Consider the following 20,001-nt stretch of genomic DNA (forward strand, 5'->3'; position numbering starts at 1 on the left):
CTTTAATGTTATTAAAGGTACTCAAAACTTACCTTTGAAAGTAATGGATTTGTTGTATTTTCTTATTGTATTAAAAAAAACAAAAAATAGTTGAATTCAGTACATTTTATGAGCATGTAATAATAAGTGTGGTGAGAATTTACATATCAGTATTAATAACCAACAATGATTAAACTGCATAAGTATTTTATTAGGCAGAGACAGCATATGAATGCATTAAACTGTTAAATAACCAACAAAGGCTAAAACATATACATTGTTTAATTGCCATTTTTCATACAATCCACATTATACATGGAAGCATCACCATGTTTATCACTTTAGCTTCCTTACATGAGATCTCATTCTTACACTCCCAATGCACATGTACAGTAAAATAGATTTAGAACACATTAGTACACACATTTGTTTCATTAGAACTTTAAAACTAGAACACATTAAGCAGTTTTAATATTTTAAATTAGTCTTCACTGAGAGTTGAAATTGGTAATTTAATGATGATCAGAATAACAAGTTTAAATAAATGAACAAGTTTCTTTAGATACCTTCTACTCTACTACCAAGTGTTTCATAATGTTTAATTCTTTTGAGGAATATCTTGTGGAAAATAATGTATCTAACATAGAAAAAACAACATTATCATTGCAGCTTTAGTCAACTTCATATCAGTCATAAACCTGTAAAGCTACAATTCTCATGAGTTACTTATCTATAAGATTACTATATTATCAGGTTTCTAAATACTTCCACACATGAAATCCTTTACAATATCTGAACATACACTAACAAATTGATGTATTAATGATATCTATAAGAAACTGTTTACTAACAAGTTTAGAAGTCAAGAAGAAACTTACGTTTTTCAAAGAACGACTTAAAACTTCACCTACACTACCCTTCTTAACTCTCTCAGAAGTAGAACAACATGGCTTCTCTCCAGAACCACTAGACAAGTCAATTATCTCTTCTAATGCTGTTCTTCCCTCAATTATCAACTGGAACAAAGAGTCCAGGATTTCTTCTATCTAGAATAAAAAGTTACAAATCTTCATCTTTCAATCAACAAAACTGAATTAAAGAATAGAGCAGAAAGATCTATCTTACTAATTCCAGTCTGAAGTGTTTAACTTTGAGGATTTCTTCACCCACAACATATTACTTGTTTTTTCATGAATTCTTTAACTTCCAACAAAGCATTACTATATCTATGGGGTTTTGAGTCTGTTTTATTTCACCATATAGTAACCTAAATTAATTTAGTTATGTGAATAATGTGATGACATTTCACCATATTCATTATTCAGTTACAAACTGTAATATAATTAAGAATGCAATCTTGACAAGAATGAAACCTGAAGGCTGTAATTCACACTAAAAGAAACAACATATATCACTGTACAATTCTAACAAAGTATTTTTGATGGTACAAATCTCATAACAAACAAAAATGTTTATTTGTTTCAGATATTTATGCAAAGCTAAACAAGGTCTACCTGCACCAGCTGTCAATAATTATGAATCATTAGATTAGAGGAGAAATGATCATTCAACAGAATCTATTACCAACTGTCAGACTTCTCCAACTAAAAAGTGGGATTTGACCACTCTTATAACACATTCACAATCCCAAAATGCAGAGTAATATTTTGGAACAATATTGCATAAATTATGGACTTTTAATATCCACAGTTTATCATGATAACCTCCATGTCAAGGCCAAACAAAATTTTAAAAAATTATAGAAATATAATCTTAAAGAACAATCAATATATAAGCCATATTTTAACAAACAGGAACAAACTGATGAAACTTTGTAGAATGGTCGGCAACTTCCTGTTATGGAGATACAAGTGTAGAGGACGACGTTTTAAAAGTCTTCTGCCTTTCATCTTCAGGAACAAATTATTATTCATAATTTATTGGTTTTAACTGTCACAAACTTTCTGCAACATCTTAGATTAATGACCTTACTTTATCTACTGTGAAGTAACACTCCTCTTTCAAACTTTAGGGGTTTCTTTAATTTAACACTTACAGATGAAATGTTATCTCTAATATCTAGTTTCAAGTGTCATTTTTAACCTTTTTGTTTTTAACATAAACCCAAAACATTCCACTATGAAACTCTCTGATGACCAATCAGACATCTGTACTGGTCATAGTCTGAAATTTAACAAAAATATATAGCTTACAATACAACCTGCTCCTATGTTGTAGAACAACCCTGTGGTCAAGCTCTGGAATTCTCATATTTAACTGAAACACAATAGTGATTTTAATTAATCCTTCATGAAAAGGTTTGATTATTTTAACAGTAATCTTTTTAAATTTATATTGTAATTCATTTTACTTCAGAAAAATGTATTCCCTCTAATAATTCCGAGAGTTTCAATCAGCTTACCTCTGGCACTAGATAATGTGCCATGTCTAACCTTTCACCTGCAGACAAGTTACTGAACGACTGTTTTATCACTTCCAACAGCTTGTAAAGCTGATTCATAAACACTGGTAACCTGAAGGAAGAGAAAATCATAACTTACAGTTTCATAAAATTAATCAGGCTGTTGATTACTAAGAGACACTTTAAATGTTTCAGTGTGAAGTGAAAGTACTGTTCAGAAATATGGGCACTTACTGGACTCAAGATACTGTAAATGTTACAGTGTGAAGTAAAAGTACTCTATCAGAAATAGGGACACTTCCTGGATTCAAGACACTTTAAATGTTACAGTGTGAAGTAAAAGTACTCTATCAGAAATATGGGCACTTATTTGATTCAAGACACTAAATGTCACAGTGTGAAGTAAAAGTACTGTATCAGAAATATGGACACTTACTGGATTCAAGACACTTTAAATGTTACAGTGTAAAGTAAAGGTACTTATCAGAAATATGGACACTTCCTGGATTCAAGACACTTTAAATGTTACAGTGTAAAGTAAAGGGACTCTATCAGAAATATGGACACTTACTGGATTCAAGACAATTTAAATGTTACAGTGTGAAGTAAAAGTACTCTATCAGAAATATAGGCACTTATTTGATTCAAGACACTAAATGTCACAGTGTGAAGTAAAAGTAGTGTATCAGAAATACAGACTTACTGCATTCAAGACTGTAAATGCTACAATGTGAAGTAAAAATAATACAGAAATAATGTAGCACTGTGATGCTTCAAATAAAAAAACCCAAGTAAATATAAACTGTTTTGTTTAAATCTCACATTAAAAAAATTATCCCAATAAACTCTCAACGAGACCGCTTTGTTCAACTTATGATATGAAAACAGAAACAAAATACAATATCAAATATACAGAGTATTCCAAGGTATAACATTTAGTATTTTTTCATATCTATAGTTGAAAACTAATAATATTCCTATAACCATAAAAAGAACCACAACCTACATTTCCCAAACGTAACTTTATTAGCTCGATCCAGGTAAATTAGTGAACTTGTAGGATATCGATAGCTCCTAATGAAGCCAAGTCACAGAAAGTAAAAATACCGTCTCTAAGAAAGTAATTTAGAATAATTTTTCTTTTTTAGAAATTGAGAAAGGATTAAACTTGATGACATTAACCACAGAATAATCATTGCTGTAGATTTGTAAGAATGTTCCAAACCTAAAATAATATCGTTGTCCACTAGGATTTAACTACATGCTAAAACTAACCAGAGGGAGCTAGAATCACTACTCACCTAGACTTACAATACTTGATTATTTCATGTCTTTCTTCTCTTGAAAGTTCATGATTTCTCCGTGAAAATAAGTCACAAAGTATTAGCAGCTTTGCCCCCGCTGAAAGAGAGAATTCTTGAATTCAGTAATCTTAAATATCCAGAAGACAAAATTCAACAAATATATTAAACCCTCTATAAAAATTAGCTACTGAATTTATCGAGGTAAAATTAAAATTTATTCTTTTGTTTCTGAAGAAAAAAAAAAGATACTTACTTGAACTATTCCATTTTCAAGTATATACTTAGAAGATAAAAAAAACTATCAAATACTCACACTAATTGTATCTCTTTTTGAAAATATATAAAGATACCACAGATACAGAAGTAACTTGCTGTATCTTATATCTTTACACTCTTTATAAGTAAATAAAAATATAAACATTGATAAATAAAGCAACTTTTCCAGTCTATAGCTGCTTAAGGTACACAAAAGACTATAGGACTAACCTACTGCACCTTCTCGTAATGCCTGCTTGACAATATAACACAGTCTAGCAGGATTAGCAGCAAGATTGTCCCCCTCAGCTCCATTAACACCCCTGCTATTAGAGAGAGGACCATTAATCATGTCAAGAGCCACATCATGGGTCCCTCCTTTGCCACTAAAACAGTCTATAATCTTTCCAGCACAGGTATGCATGTCTGTTACCAAACTGATGATTTCTTTAAACACAGAAAAAGAGTGCATGTAATAAGAAAAAATTAAGGTTCTGATCCATTCAAAAAAAGAAAGAGAGAGAGAAAAAAATTTAACATGAATTTTTTTTTAACAAGCTTATTGGCCAAACAAAGGTTTTTATGGGTTGTCTCATTTCTTTCAAAAGCAATTTTTCAACCTTAAACCACTCAAAAAAATTCAAATATTATCTGGACCAAAAACAATACACACTTTTTCAAGGAATATTTACCAACTTATCAAATTTTGTTTATCATTACAGTGTTAAGTTTTATTCTTTGTTGAAAGTCTCAAATTTTAAGATATTTTTTATGCAAGCATAAAACTGTAATTCAAGTTGGACATAAAAATATTTTATAGGTCATTTTTGTAAAGAAAAATACAAAAACCTTCAAAGTACATGTTTTTAAGTTCACAGAGAAAACAGTGCTATCATCATGTCTATAAAGTAATAAACTATTTTTAGTTATAAAACATAAATCACCCTCACTGATCATTCAATTCACATTTTACAATTTACAATTAACTAGGAAATGGACAACAATTGTTTTCCTGGTGTTACTTCCAGAGAAAATTAATGTTAAAGACACAGAAATGTGTGGGTTTCAATAACACAGATTCGTTTTCTATACAACAATCTAAGGAAAGTATTAACAGATTTATAAACAATCACCTTGGGTTAAAACATGCAATAAAAAAAAAAAATAGTCAGAAATAAGAAATATAAAAACAAAATAAACATATAAAATAAATAAATTTTGTAAATTATCAGCAACACTGACCAATAGTAGCAACAGGAATTTATAACAAGCAAGAAATTCCTGTCTGTTGACAGATAAGGATTCAATTTATACAATAACATGATTAACTCCTAGCTTTGCACATATGTTACTTTAAAAAAGCTGTCAGCATTGCTTCTTAGGTATGTTGTTTTATTAACAGTGATCAACTACATTCCAATAGCATCATATCACTTTTCAATCTTACAGTCACTGTAGCAATGAATAATTTACATTATACCAGCAAAGTAAAATTTAAAACGATTATTTTTATGCATGTGATAGTTGTAGCAGTAGCATATATGTGTAGCAGTTAATGTTTGATATGTGTCAGTCACTGTAGCAATGAATAAATTATGTTATAGTAGCAAAGTAAAATTTAAAATTACTATAATAGTGGTAAATGTCTGATACTATTCAGTCACTGTAGCAACAACCAACTTAAAAGTGCTACAACAGCATACGGTTATAACGACTAGTCTCTCAGATGTCACAATAACTCTAAAGGTTCATACACAAGTTGTGAATTCAGTTTCAACATGTTTCTTCAGGTTAGGGTTTCAGATAATAGAATGAAACATAAAAGTTTTTAATTGGTTTTGTTAATCTTTTATGTAAAGTGTTTTACATGTCTTCTGTGGTTTTACACAACTTCTGTGATTTTACACAGCTTCTGTATATAACATTATCCAACTCTTCCAGTTTTTTTCTACTTCATTTCCTACTTTTATAGCTATCCTACTGTAACAATAATTACTTAACTTTGGATTACTTTCCCTTACACCTTATAGAGATTTTTTTTACTATTCACTAACTGTTAGATTGTAATAATTTCAGTATTGTTACTTATAACTAATTAGTAGTTTTTAATGCATCACTAGGCAGTTATGATTAACTGGATAATTAAGTAAAGCTTTACTTTGTGTCCTTACAACAGTGAGACTGAATCAAAAACACCATTTCAAACCTCTCTTGACCATGTCCAGTCTGGTTTGGTGATATCAGTTGATTTTTCCTTTTTCTCCTAATAGCACTTACTTTCATGAAACTTAGCACAAACTTACTAAACAGCATCTAGTTTTGACTTCACAAAACTCAGATAGTTTTTTTTTCAATCATTTTTTTAAGTTATGAAGTTTTCAAAACTTTGTTGTAAGACAGTGTTTTTATCCATGGAAATTTTATCACAGCAGATAAAACAAACTGCCAAGCAACTTGTACCACAAAATTGAACACATCACATCAAACAAGTACTTGTAATTCATGAACTGCCTCAGAAATAGTAGTACAGCAGATTTATAACTTGCAACTAAAAAAAAATGCTAGGCAAGCACATCAATAAAATTACTTTAAATTGAGGAGTATTCCACCATTACTGCATTTTCTACAAAGCACTTAAAACATATTTCATACGTTGTTTTAATGCAGCATTTTTCAAGAACAGCTCACACAATTCTCCGAAACGGGCAAAGCCAGGAAGGTGGGCAACTTTCTGCAGACAACTCTTTGTTGTTTGTTCCTGAAGACCAGCTGGGAGACACTCACAGTACAGATAATACAAAGTGACATACAAAACATCTACCGGGAGACCCTGAAGTGGACAGGGATGCTGGTCCCATTGAATCGCAGGATTTCCAAGGTTCAGAATAGTACTGTGAACTAGAAACTAAAACAAAAAATTAAAACTTTATGCAAAAAACATAACATTTACCAGATGTATTCTGATGATACTATTAGATTTTTAACAAATAAATATCAAAAGGCTTCATTCTGATGGAATAAATTAGCATGAATGTTTTTATGAAAGTTATCAAACTAAAATAATTGAAAAACATACCACAATGAAACATTTACAATTTTGAAAACATTAGCAGTGAATGGTTTTAAAAACTTTCTTAATTAACTTATCTCAAAATAAAGCAGGTGAAAACATCCAGTCATGCATACAACTCATCATTCAAAATAAAAAAAATTACTAAAATAGATAAATTATCACACCAAATTTTATTCTCAGGGAGATTACATTTCCAATGATACACTGCAGTATTCAGTATCATATTTTTATTACTATTGTTATAAATTTGCCAATTTTCATGTTTGAAATGACCTAACAACACACATCTCAAATATTAAATTAACAGTTCTTATTTTCTGGTTAAAAATACAAACAGTTAAGAACTTAATATACAATTTGTTTAAAATCCACACAAAATATCTGCATTAAAATAAAACTCCAGCCCAAACTCATTTTAATGTTACTCAAGATGTTGAATAAACAAACTGAATGTTATCCCCAACTCCAAGTAACTGCAAGATGTAGTAGTAGGTCCACAAAATCATACCTCCTTCCCATCTGTAGCTCTTATGACCATATCAGAAAAATAACCTTCCTCTAAGGCACACATGAAAGAGAATGGAACATCATGCTTTAATTCATTTGTTGACACCTAGAAAATAAGCATGTCAAGTATTTTTAAGAGGCAATATAGAAACGCATGTACAGTTTTTTTTATTATTATTATTTACTGGATGCTATTGATGGCTTCAATAAAATTTTTTAACTGTGTACAAAAAATGTATTTAATTATTCACTTAGTTATAAATATTGATTAAAATTCAATGTTATTTACTGGTAAATTTCTCTTAGACATGCAAGTTACAAAAATGACAAATTGATTCAGTAATAGTTCAAGTTAATTTACACAGCAGAGACAATTAGAAATACTCTTATCAAACAACCAGGGCTATTTTAACACATACTAGAACATGAACTACCAGAACAAATAAACTTTTTCCAAGTTTCTATTCTACCTCTAGTATATCTTATGCTAAATAAAAACAATTCCCAGACAAGAACAATGTCATGTTTATCTAATGAAGAAGTTAGTCTGATGAAATCTAAAGCAAATTGAGTTATAACAGTATTTGACTCTGAGAGAAGAGTAGAGACACCTGGACTGTAAAGTGAAAGATAGTGTAAATAGACAAGAACAAATCTCACTTTATTTCCAAAGGATGTCAAGAAGCCACTTGGACCATCAAGGAAAGTTCACTTTTACGTATAACCCTGCTCCAAAATACATAAAGAAATCCCTTTTCTTCCTTACCATGATCTCTATACAATATAGTAAAAGCCATCTACTGTTTTAGAAAAGGAACAGTACCTTAACTGAAACTCTAGCTGGTTTAAGTGAACAAACTTTAACAGAAGACTTTCATTGAACACAAAGTCCAAAGTTAAACCCTAAATCAAATGCTCAGTTCAAGACAACAATATTATAATCTACCAAATGGAGATGTAATTACTCTGGATATCAAAGAAAATAAAACAAAGCTCAAGAGTGAGAGCTCTCTAATGAAAAGTTTAAATATATGTGGTGTATAAGAACCTTTTAAAAGATGTGAACTGTTTCTACCATCCATTTAATGGTTCCAGGTATCACCAAACTAAATACACTTTTCAAACTAAGATGTAAAACCACCACCTTTAATGTAATACCTATGTGTCACGTATACTGTACATACATTAGGCACTTGAAAGATAGTTAACGAAATACATTTGTAAGATTAAGGAATGTGAGTGTCACAGTATGACTAAAATTTATAGACCCTAAAATTACTTATACCTTAAACTACATGTAAAGCAAAAATGAAACACACATTATAATAATTGTTTAAGAGACATTTTAATTATCTAACCAACAACATTATATATTATTGCTTGAAACATTTATACTGAAACATATTTCATAATGACTATCAGCAGGTTTTATCAGTATTGTATCAAATGTTACACGCTTCCTCCTGCACAAACTTTGATGTCAAATACTTATTTTTCCAATTATCCTAAAGCAGGACCTGATCAATCTTTTCAATTTGTTTCTATAAACATTACAACTGACCTTTTCACACTGTAGCACACACCACCCTTCGTAGGTAAGTTGTATTGTATCTTCTTTAGGCTGATCCACCTAACAAAGAGATTTACTCTCAATATTACACATTTTTTATGAAGCTTGGAGAGAAATATTACACCCCCTTAATGAGGATAAGTTATTTTTAATTTATTAATTTTGTTGAATCTAAATGCCTTTTTTTGAGTCACCACAACAACTGTACTTAAGAACTTATTGTTGGAGGCCAAGTTTTATGAAATGTATACAATAAACTCACTGGTGACCACACACTGCATTTGACTCTTGTAATTATTGGCATGAAACAAGAAAAAACAGCTGAGTATAAATATGATCCATTCAATGCAATTAAGGGAGTCTGTTCACAGTTCTAGCTGGATTGCAGCTAATCTTGTTTTAGAGCTGAGTTAATATTCTTATATGTCCCAAGCCTCTCCCTCTCCAAGTCAAGAATCGGGGGGGAGGGGGAGGGGGGTGACTTACTGAAAACGAAAACTTAAAACAAACAGTTTTACCTACGATCTTGAGACTTAATGTCCTCTGGCTAAAATAAGGCAACTTTCATGTTGTTTTTTAAAGTGATTTTAAGTATTTTCTGTTTTTTAACTTTAACATGCTGTAAATACATTTACTTGTGATTAGTCTGGCTTTTTATGCAGTAAATCAAATTTTTTACATCATAAGAGACAAGACCAACTTCCACTCTTCATTTGTTTTTAACTTCTTTAGATACTGTGCAATAAGCCATTCACATTTCAAATGTTCTTGGCAATCTCAGTGGTGAGATGGGTTTCTACATAAAACTCTAACAATTTTTTTTTTGTCACAAAACAAACTTTCCATGGAAACTTCCACAGTTGTAAAGAATTAAAATATTTTCAAACATTTAGTGGAGTAACAAAATATCCATACTTATGGATGAAAACTAGTATTAAACAAGGCCACTCACCTGGAATTCAATCACATGACCATCAAAAGTACCAAACAATCGAAGATAGTGAGGATTTCCAAGAAAAACCTGAAATTTTACAAATTGCCTTGTTTGTAAAGGGTTAAAATTATAAATGTAATTAAGAAACTCCAACAGTTTAACATGTAAAAACCAATATTAATTCTTTACACATCCTTTAAAGAGAAACATTTTAACAATACTTTACTGTACAGGAATTTGTTTTGGATAAAAATGGGTGGTTACACACTCAACAATAAAAACATTTGGAATTACAACCACTCTTGTAGCCTTTCTTTACCATGACACCTGTTACTTTTCTCAGGGTTGCAAAAATGATAATTAGTCATTAAAATAAATATTTTATGATTTAAAACCTGTATTATTGTGTTCTTTGAGTTCAAATATTCCACCTTAAGACACCCATCATGGTTATTATAGTTGAATGTTTTTTTTATGTTTAATTTCAGACATGGAGTGTCAAGTCTTTGAAGTCAAAACTGACTGGAATGAGATTCAATGTGTATTATTTCTTGTATTCTACCTTCAAAACAATCAATACCTTTTATTTTATATATATATATATATTAGATTATTTAAATAATGAAACCTAATTTGCAAAATAATTTTATACGTAATGCAAGTTATTAGAAAACAGAATTCTAGCAAGTAATTCTAGGACTCCACACATTGTGTCAGTATGTCTACAGCTATTCTTACATGCTTCGTCCTTAATATCTGAAGACACCAGCAACTGATTACCACTTTTTTTTTACTACTACTAGAAAATTCAGGGCTATTACATGTAACATTATTCTCTGAAATTAAGTATAACAATGTCACAGCTAATTATTCATTATATTAAATGTTAATGAACATGTGTATACACACACACAGTATATTTGTATAAATATTTTGTGTCATTTCAGTTTTGAATATCAAAACTCATTTTAATTACACAAATTTATTTTAATTATATCACCTTATAATCCATGATGACAAGAAAACCTACTTGTAGAGAAAATTATCTATGTAAAAAATGGCTGGTATGGGTAGAGAAAGCACTATGCTGAAGAGCAAACAACGTTTCAACCTTCTTCAGTCATCGCTAGATTCATAAACAAAGAAAGAAAGAGGTAACTGACCGGTAGCTGACCACATGTTTGAAGGCAATTGTGTAATTGAGTGTAGGGATGTAGAGGACGTAGAAGCCTTACTTATACAACAAGCCCAAAATGAACCAATACAAAAGAACACCTTTATGCCTATATTAATAAATATATCCAACATTTAAGCAGCCCTCTACATTCCTACACTCAATTACACAACTGCCTTCAAATACGTGGTCAGCTACCTGTCAGTTACTTCTTTCTTTCTTTGTGAACCTGACAACGACCAACAAAGGGTGAAACGCTGTTCGCTCTCCTACATAGTGCTTTCTCCACTCATAACAGCTGTTTTTACATACATATCACCTTATACTAAAAATATATTTTGTTATTAAAAATTATGGTTTACTCAACAAAATTTAACCAAAGGTAGAAGCCAATAAGACTAATATTTGTGTTAATATGGACAAATTAAAAGGAATATAGAAGAAACATCTGCAGTTTGTATTTGTTCCTATTTTATTATTGCCTCTAATGAGCAAACACTTGGTCACAGTAGTTGTAACCAAGCTCCCAGCAAAACTGCATTGCAGAGGCTAAATGCCATGAATCTTACTTCTTTCAGCAAGTAATTAGATTTCATGGTCAGTTCTCAATCAATATGATTTCTTCATCAAAAAACATTGGAAGTTATCAGCATATTTACCTGTATTATACATTATGATAACCAAGACAAACTTAAATCTTGAGATTATAGCATCAATAACTTACCTAAATTATGGTTAAAAACAGAAAGAAAATAAGACAATAAGATAATATGTGTGTGGGGGTGGGTGCCTTGCATCCTCTGCAGGTTGGGGCCCCAGTTGAAGGACTGTTTATGCTCCTGTTTTTCACCCACTCTCCTTGGTGCCAGAGTAGTGTCAGGTGGTGAATTCAAAGTCACAGAGAGTTGTTACTTTTTGCCATAGAGGGAAGTACTTTTTGACAGCTGTGGAGAGAGGTTGATCTCCACTGTCAATGTTAATTAAATTTTCCCATCGACTGTAATCGCTTTCTGCAGTGAAAAGGTTAACCAGACAACAAACATCCTAACTTCCTTGGCATTAATCAAATAAGGTAAAGAAGTGATCTTGCTATTCCAATTTCTTGATACTTAGACTGGATATTCCATACAGCTGAAATTGTTTTTCAAAACTGGTATGGTGGTGATCAATGAAAGAATTATAATGACCTTCTGCACTGGGACCTTACAATATCAGTTATTGACATGTATAATGTATTGATATTTGCCAGTAAAACCACTTAAATCTTTACTCTTAAACATGTACTGGTAAATCTTTTTTTAGGGCCTTCTATGATTTATTAACAAAGCTGCAAAATTAACCAGTAATTTACTACTTTGTTAACATTAATTTCAAGACCTACCCTGATGTTTGACCACACACAGTTTATATTTTAGTTAAAAGTCCCAGCAAGGTATTAAAGGATAAGATAGAAATATTAGAGTAATATTTGACACTTTAAATGTCTGGAAAACACTTTAGTCAAAGTGGAATATTCATCTTATCCTTTAATACCTCAAATGAACCTTCTTTACACAACTTATAAGAAAAATGGAGAATTTAATAAATCTTGACTAAATCACAAGCTTACTACAAAATATCAGACTCAAAAAAAAAAAAACAATTATATGCACTAAAACTAACATATAAAAGAGAGAAATGTAACAAATTTGAAATGAACAGTTATCTCCTCTACAGAAAAGGTTATAAAAATATTTCAAAGTTGTCTACTTAAATATTAAAGGATATTCTGCAAGTTAATATCTAACACATATTTATGTTTCTACTTAAATATTAAAGGTTATTCCACAAGTTAATATCTACCACACATTTATGTTTTATTAATTCTCTGCAGCAATTCTCTATAGGAATGATAATATTACCTTGTAATTTGAAAAAAAACTGTTTCTTTATTTGTTTAGATAAGTCAAATTTCTCTTCAAGAATACATGGTTCTTTGTTAGAAGAAGAAAAAAAATTTAAGAGTGAAAGAAATGAAACAGAACCATAATATACTTTATTTCACAATGTTTGTTTTCTCTATGTGCTTGCAATTCAATTCAAAATTCAATACACCTCACCTCATATGTTTCCCAATTAAAGAATGGCATAGGTTCTGTGTTCTCTGGGACTTTCCATGTCACATCACCACCTTCATCGAGTGTAAATTCTGTCCTAAATACATACAGCAAAATATTTTAATAAAGACATCACACAGTACTTTTCACACCAATAAATAGAAAAATGTTATTTACCTCCTAAACAATGTTTAGAGGATATTAAATGATGTTAATAGTTATTTTAAACATGAGCAACAAACATGGTTAAGTTCACAATCGTGACTCAACAAAGTATTATACTTTCAACATTTTTGTCTTAATTATTATTTACCAATTACAATGTAATATCTCACCCTTCAATTCCTGAAGTTTCACTTCCTCCTGCTAGTGAATTGCACTTGACAATCTATAAATAAATAAATAAAGGAAATTGCTACCATTAATGGAGAATTTAGGTTAATTTGAATGCAATAAAAATCCACAAAATCAAAAGAACCAGATAACAATAAAATAACACTATTTAATAAATTTTGTACTAGAATTTCAATATTCACCCAACACAGTCAATCTCCTATACCTTAACAGATGTAGCATGGATGTCTTTAGTTCTACTTCTTGTTCAAACTATGCACAATATTCATTCCAATTTTTGTGCTTGTGGAACAACTGAAACAAGGATTAATACACCATACTTACAAGCACTTTACTGCCATATGGATCTCTCCATTTTGCATTCTACTTAGTTTACCTAGAATCATACAGCTTTTCTATACTTTTCCAATGGTACACACTGAAGGGTGAATAATGCAAGAGAGATAGAAATGGATTATGTACCAAGATTAAGTGGAATAATACAGCTCTACCCTGTATTTGTATAACAAATTTTACTATGGTTATTAAGCCTATGTCCACTGACCCCCTTCCTATATATATCGAACACTCTTTTCCTAACTTATAGGAAGTAAATGAACTGCTGCAAAGGGGAATCATTTCATTCAACAGTAATTTGTTTTAATTGGATATAGGTCTAAAATGTGTAAAATTAATTACAAAGGTACTGATGCAAGACTTATTCCATCCAATAACAGACCCATAATGTGAAGATGTAGTTAATTAGCTTACAATGAAGTTTTAGTGAAAAACAATTACATCAGAGGGTACTGTACTAAGACTTTAATTTTGCAGGTGAGAACAGTTATCTTGCAGTATTCATGAGGTTTCACCAAAGACACCATAATACTTTAAACACAAAATACTAATAATGTCATATTAACATCCAACACTAGTAAAAATTCTGCACTTTTGGTAGGTTTCCTAGGTTTCGTTAACAAGCCTTATTTGAAATTTAATCAATTATTAATTATAAACTTTTTTAACTATAACCATACCTATCCTGTAGGTACAGTCAACAACTGACAGACAAATGACACAAAATTTTTATGACCGGTGGAGTACTTTCCATGTGTGTAGTCTGCAGGAAACATAGAACATTATTCTAGAGTATTCTTTTTATTTAGTAATCTTAAAAATTTTCACATGCACACACCCGCCTCACATCAATGGGTATCTCAAATCAAACATACCAAAAAAATTAACACAAGATTTTTTCTATAGGTTACTTTATTTTCAGTTGTGTCCAAGCTAAATGCACCTATAGCCTTTCAAATATTCATACAATGATTACTTGGATTATTCCAAAAATATCTATATACATGTCTGTCATTGGTATGAGTTTTCCTGTACTAAAACTAACCCAAACAATACAACATGAAATTAATTGCTTTCATAGAATGATAATAGATGTATGAATGAAAAGTAAAAAATTCTGACCTGAACACAAATAAAACTAATACTGAAGACTACAGTAAAAGCTAGAAACTATCTGACATCAAAACTAACACTATTTCAAGTTACAAAAACAAGTTAGTATTGTAAATTCAATATTACATTATAAGATTGATCCATCAAAATTCTTTTTTTCCACCCATCTCATAAGCTTAACCCTTAAACAGCAGCCATCATCAACTGATGCTGCTACTTACAACATTCCTGCTGTTTCAGGGTTAAAAAACAACACTCTGAAGAATGACTACAAAATAGACAAACTAAATAAGAGCTAGCACTGCAAAATGGTTCAAATCAAATAATAATGAAAGGACATAAGTTAAAAAAAAAAAGGCATAACTGGCTCTAGTTAAGGCAGTCCTATCTGTCTAATAAGATTTTTAACTTATGGAATGAATTAGTGTTGACAGTAACAAAGGATGACACCTCACAACTCTTCAGTGTGAGGAGGTCAACAATATTCTGAAGACTAGGAAAGTGGGTAATTTTTACTTTAACTTTTTTCCTAGAACCTTGATGTACTAAGTGGTTCTTTGTTGTTTCCCGTATTATAATGATAGCACTGAGTTAAAACAAAACAAAACAGAATAATAAAACCCCATATCGATATTTATAAGATTAAAACAAACATAACACCTGTAGCTACACTGCTCACTAACTTTTAACAAGTAGAAAACAACTCAACAATAATAAAGAATATTCTACTTTTTCCAAGACACAGGAAAACGGAATCATTAAACCCTTAGTCTAACAAGTTAACCCAACATTATTCAGTCTCAAGCATAAAACTGTGACAATTTTTAAATGAAATTTCAAAACTTCATAAGTAACTCCTATGTACCTTTTGCATGAATAAAACTACTATCAGTGAGCTCATATGAATTTCTTCCACACAACAGGTTTCTTAAAAACTTGACTATCACTCCACACTGACCTAACACACAACTATGAATAGTTTGTCTGATAAACATGGTTCTTAAAGCTTGTATATATCACATGTTGTTCGACAGGTACACAGATGTGAATGGTTACTGTTAATTTAATTTGGTGTTTCAATGGGTGAGGAGTGCTCTGAGTGAGACAAATGACATCTTTCACCATGATTTTTTTATATCCTTACATCAAGCATGATTCTGATGTTCCTTTTTTGCAGCTTTACTAGCATATTAATGTACCTTCTATAAGAAGGAAACCAAAAATTACTCTGGAAACTAAACAGAACTTGTATAAATTTAAAATAATAATGACAACTACTTGAATTTTAAAATCAAAAAATGTAATCACATGTTGAAACACTAACTAACCCTTCAGCTCTAATGAAATGTCACATTAATGACTTTTAATATCACACATAAATGTTATTTATTACTCCATTCACAATCCTCCATATTACCAGTGAAGTCATTTATTAAAAAGAACAGGGAATTAACATTTACTACTGAACAGCAAATTTTTAAAGTTTTTAGATTTGTTAGGGTTCAAAAAGATTTATTCAATATTTCAAGACACAAATACAAACCCCATAACCCAAGTACTTTCAATAAGTGCATCTCTCTTCATCAGCAGTATTCTTATTTGTAAAAAAATATTCCATTTTTAATTGTTATTAAAGTTTATTATTTCTGAAAGTAAATAAAGTATAATTAGAAACTGAAATACACTTAATTTCATATCAGTTGGCTAGAAAATAAAAATAAAAAAATTAAAACTCTTATATTTTAATTACACAAGTAACTATAAAATAAAAAGGTATACATAATACAAACTAATATAAATTAACTTACTCGTGGGCAGTTTCCATAACAGCAAACAACATTATTTATTTTACTTGAGACATTTATCTTACTAATGTTAATAATACTATACACTAATAATAATACAGTCGTACCTAACTAAATTTATACAATTACATGATTATGGTGTTAACGCTGTATGTATCATTAAATCTAATAACTTAGTCTTATTACTACCATACTGCTATTGATTTACCTACTACTAGTGGTAGTAGTAGTAAAATTAAAAACATCTCTCAGTTTGGAGTCTATTTACTTTAGTACTAGTACTACTAGTTTGTAAAACTTCTTGATTTTTCAAGAAAAATTATTCAAAAGTTAAAATAATTATCACAGTCACTAAATCGTCTAATGATCAAAACTCTACAAGTGCTTCTCACCTTCCAAGTTCCACAATAAATTTTGTCATCCGCCATGCTTGTTGTTGAACAATATCAGCTGAGCATGCGCCCTGAGGCGAACCTATTATATACCAGATAACCTTATTGTCGCGATCCAGGCTACCATTTTTAGGTTATTGTTACGTACGTAATATCATTTAATAACATTTCTGTCGTTGAAGTCTTTAGATGAAATTATAATTGACAAACCATGCTAGAAAGTAATGCGTTTATTGAATTAATACTGTCCACATCTTCTTTAGAAAAATAATGCCTGAGTTCTGAGAGTGATGCCACTATTCATAAACGCATTTTAGGATATAACGCTACTTATTACTGACATGAGAATCATTATTATGTTTGTTATTATGCAAAAAGCCATACAATAAGCTGGCTGTGCTGTCCCCATGCACAGGTACCTAAACTACCCGTTTTTAGCTTTATAAAACTTCAGTCATACCGTTGAGCCCCTGGGAGCTGTTATGATGAACTGTTTTTACTAAAACAAAGTTGAAAAGTATAATGTAAAAACGGCTGGTTTGGGTTGAGAAAATTTTTATGTAGAGGAGCGAACAACGTTTCGACCTTCTTCGGTCATCGTCAAGTTCACAAAAAAAAAAAAAGAGGTTGTTCGTTCCTCCACATAAAATATTTTCTCAACCCAAACAAACCGTTTTTACATATATATTTTTCTCTACAAGTGGGTTTTCTCGTCATCACTGAAAGTTGAAAAGTATGTGAAAAGCTGTAATAACTCACTTTTACCAACTGTAAATTATATTGCGATACTAATTTTCTGGAGATATCTCCCAAACTTTACAGATTGAGCTGTTTTTTAGAAACTCCTTATACTTTCAATTTCTCATTACAAAATCTGCATGCCAAATCGAGCACCCCCATTTTACAAATCTTTCCTATATCACTGTGAAGAAAATTCTAGAGATTGTTCAGTTTATACAGTTAGCAATAAATGTTAAGAACTAACAGGATGGGAGGGTTTTGGTAGTGAATATATATATATATACATATATACATGTACATATTATTATTTGTTTCTATACATAAGAGTCTGCTGCTGGAAGAGCGGTAAGTCTACGGATTTACAACGCTAAAATCCGGGGGTTCGATTCCCCTCGGTGGATTCAGCAGATAGCTCGCTGGAACTTTGCGATAAGAAAACACACACATTGGACTTAAAAACTAAAAATAAGAGACATTAGAATCACTCAAAGGAAATAAAAATCATTTTGCTACGAAACGGTAGAAGTTTGTACGGATTTTCGACAAAAATTAACAACGTTTATTTCTGTTATTTCCCCTGAGGGCTTACAACGCAAGAAACCGCGTGCTGGACAAGGCACAGACGGACCATTGTGTAGCTTTGTGTTCAAGTACAAACAAATTTATGTTATATAAAAATGTATATATAATTAAAATATGCAGATGTGTTTTTAATTTTAGTTTGTAACCATTTATGAATGATTAACTTTAAAAACAAATATTCGATCTTATTAAGAGTTTATGTGTTGCCTACTATGAGGAGAAAGATACTTCTTCACAAAAAATATTTTGATTACGTGCCGAGTTGGGCTAATAAATGGCAAAAGACTTTTAATTACAATAAATACAAGGTAATGCATGTGAGAAGTCAAAATTTGAATTATGGGCATAATTTGGATGGGAATAACCTTGATATCGTCATAGAAGAAAAAGACTTGATATAATCATGAACCATTCAGACAATTGCAGGGCAAATAAGATTTTAGGTTATATACATATTTAGAAATACTGAATACAAGACCAATGAGGTTATAATATAATTATATACTTCATTGGTTTGGCCACATCTGAAGCACTGCGTTCAGTCATTGGCTTTTTCCTTAAAAATGAGGCCTGGCATGGCCTAGCGCGTTAAGGCGTGCGCTTCGTAATCTGAGGGTCGCGGTTTCGCGCCAAACATGCTAAATTAGGGACAGCTAGCACAGATAGCTCTCGAGTAGCTTTGTGCGAAATTCCAAAACAAACAAATAATCTATTGTTTGTTCATTGGTTTCATCGAATATTGTTATTTGTTTGTCACTTCTATAATGAAACCATGACTAAAGTGTAGAAGATTTCTTTTGTGGTAACCGAACGTGAACAAAGAACTTCAGACTCACAATTTGTTACGCTAATCACTAATAATAATATCTTATTACGAGTATAATTGTGCTGATTGTTGAGTGGCAGTTATAGAAACTTGTGTTTACAGGTAGGTGTAACATGACTTGATAATTTAACCGAATTATTAAATAACCTTGAAATTGTTGACGAATGATTTGGATTTTATCAATGGAAAAACTAGCGAAAAGATTACCGAAATCAAATGTTTCTAACGTTATAACTTCAAAGCCTTTAATTCTGTTCATATTGAATGAAATTAACTATCAGGTCATCCTTCAAGTAATGTCCTATTTTAGGTTAAAAAAAATAAATGATTTCAAACGCTTTTAATGTTATTTAATAAATAATGTATTTCCATTATTATTACTTACTTCCTGCCAACGATTCACAAGTTTCTGAATGTCATTTCTATAATTTTCTTGGGGTTTGGAGGAAAAGAATGTAGAGAGGGTAGTTTCGACATCTTTTTGCGTTCCAAGCTCTTTTCCATCAAGATAGTTCTGCAAACTTTGGAATAGATGATA

General features: G+C 30.8%; 1 protein-coding gene across 4 annotated transcripts in view; it reads right to left on the reverse strand.

The window, feature by feature from the left end:
* LOC143244440 (uncharacterized) overlaps positions 1-17,451 on the reverse strand; it is a 34,373-nt gene extending 16,922 nt beyond the window's left edge. For 2 of the 4 annotated variants that reach the window (XM_076489088.1, XM_076489086.1), the window contains exons 1-11: positions 17,315-17,449; positions 13,650-13,702; positions 13,318-13,411; positions 10,063-10,131; positions 9,102-9,170; positions 7,542-7,646; positions 6,613-6,865; positions 4,192-4,407; positions 3,703-3,802; positions 2,402-2,513; positions 858-1,025 (exon numbers count right to left, since the gene is read on the reverse strand). In XM_076489088.1, coding sequence (XP_076345203.1) covers positions 858-1,025; positions 2,402-2,513; positions 3,703-3,802; positions 4,192-4,407; positions 6,613-6,865; positions 7,542-7,646; positions 9,102-9,170; positions 10,063-10,131; positions 13,318-13,411; positions 13,650-13,702; positions 17,315-17,350 — 1,275 coding nt within the window. In that variant the 5' untranslated portion in view covers positions 17,351-17,449. Of the gene's footprint in view, positions 1-857; positions 1,026-2,401; positions 2,514-3,702; positions 3,803-4,191; positions 4,408-6,612; positions 6,866-7,541; positions 7,647-9,101; positions 9,171-10,062; positions 10,132-13,317; positions 13,412-13,649; positions 13,703-17,314 lie in introns of all 4 variants that reach the window. The other 2 variants (XM_076489087.1, XM_076489089.1) reach the window with 2 other exon arrangements.
* Positions 17,452-20,001: the final 2,550 nt, after the last annotated feature.

This window comes from Tachypleus tridentatus, chromosome 2 (genome assembly GCF_004210375.1).
Source record: "Tachypleus tridentatus isolate NWPU-2018 chromosome 2, ASM421037v1, whole genome shotgun sequence".
Classification (NCBI taxonomy): Eukaryota; Metazoa; Arthropoda; class Merostomata; order Xiphosura; family Limulidae; genus Tachypleus; species Tachypleus tridentatus.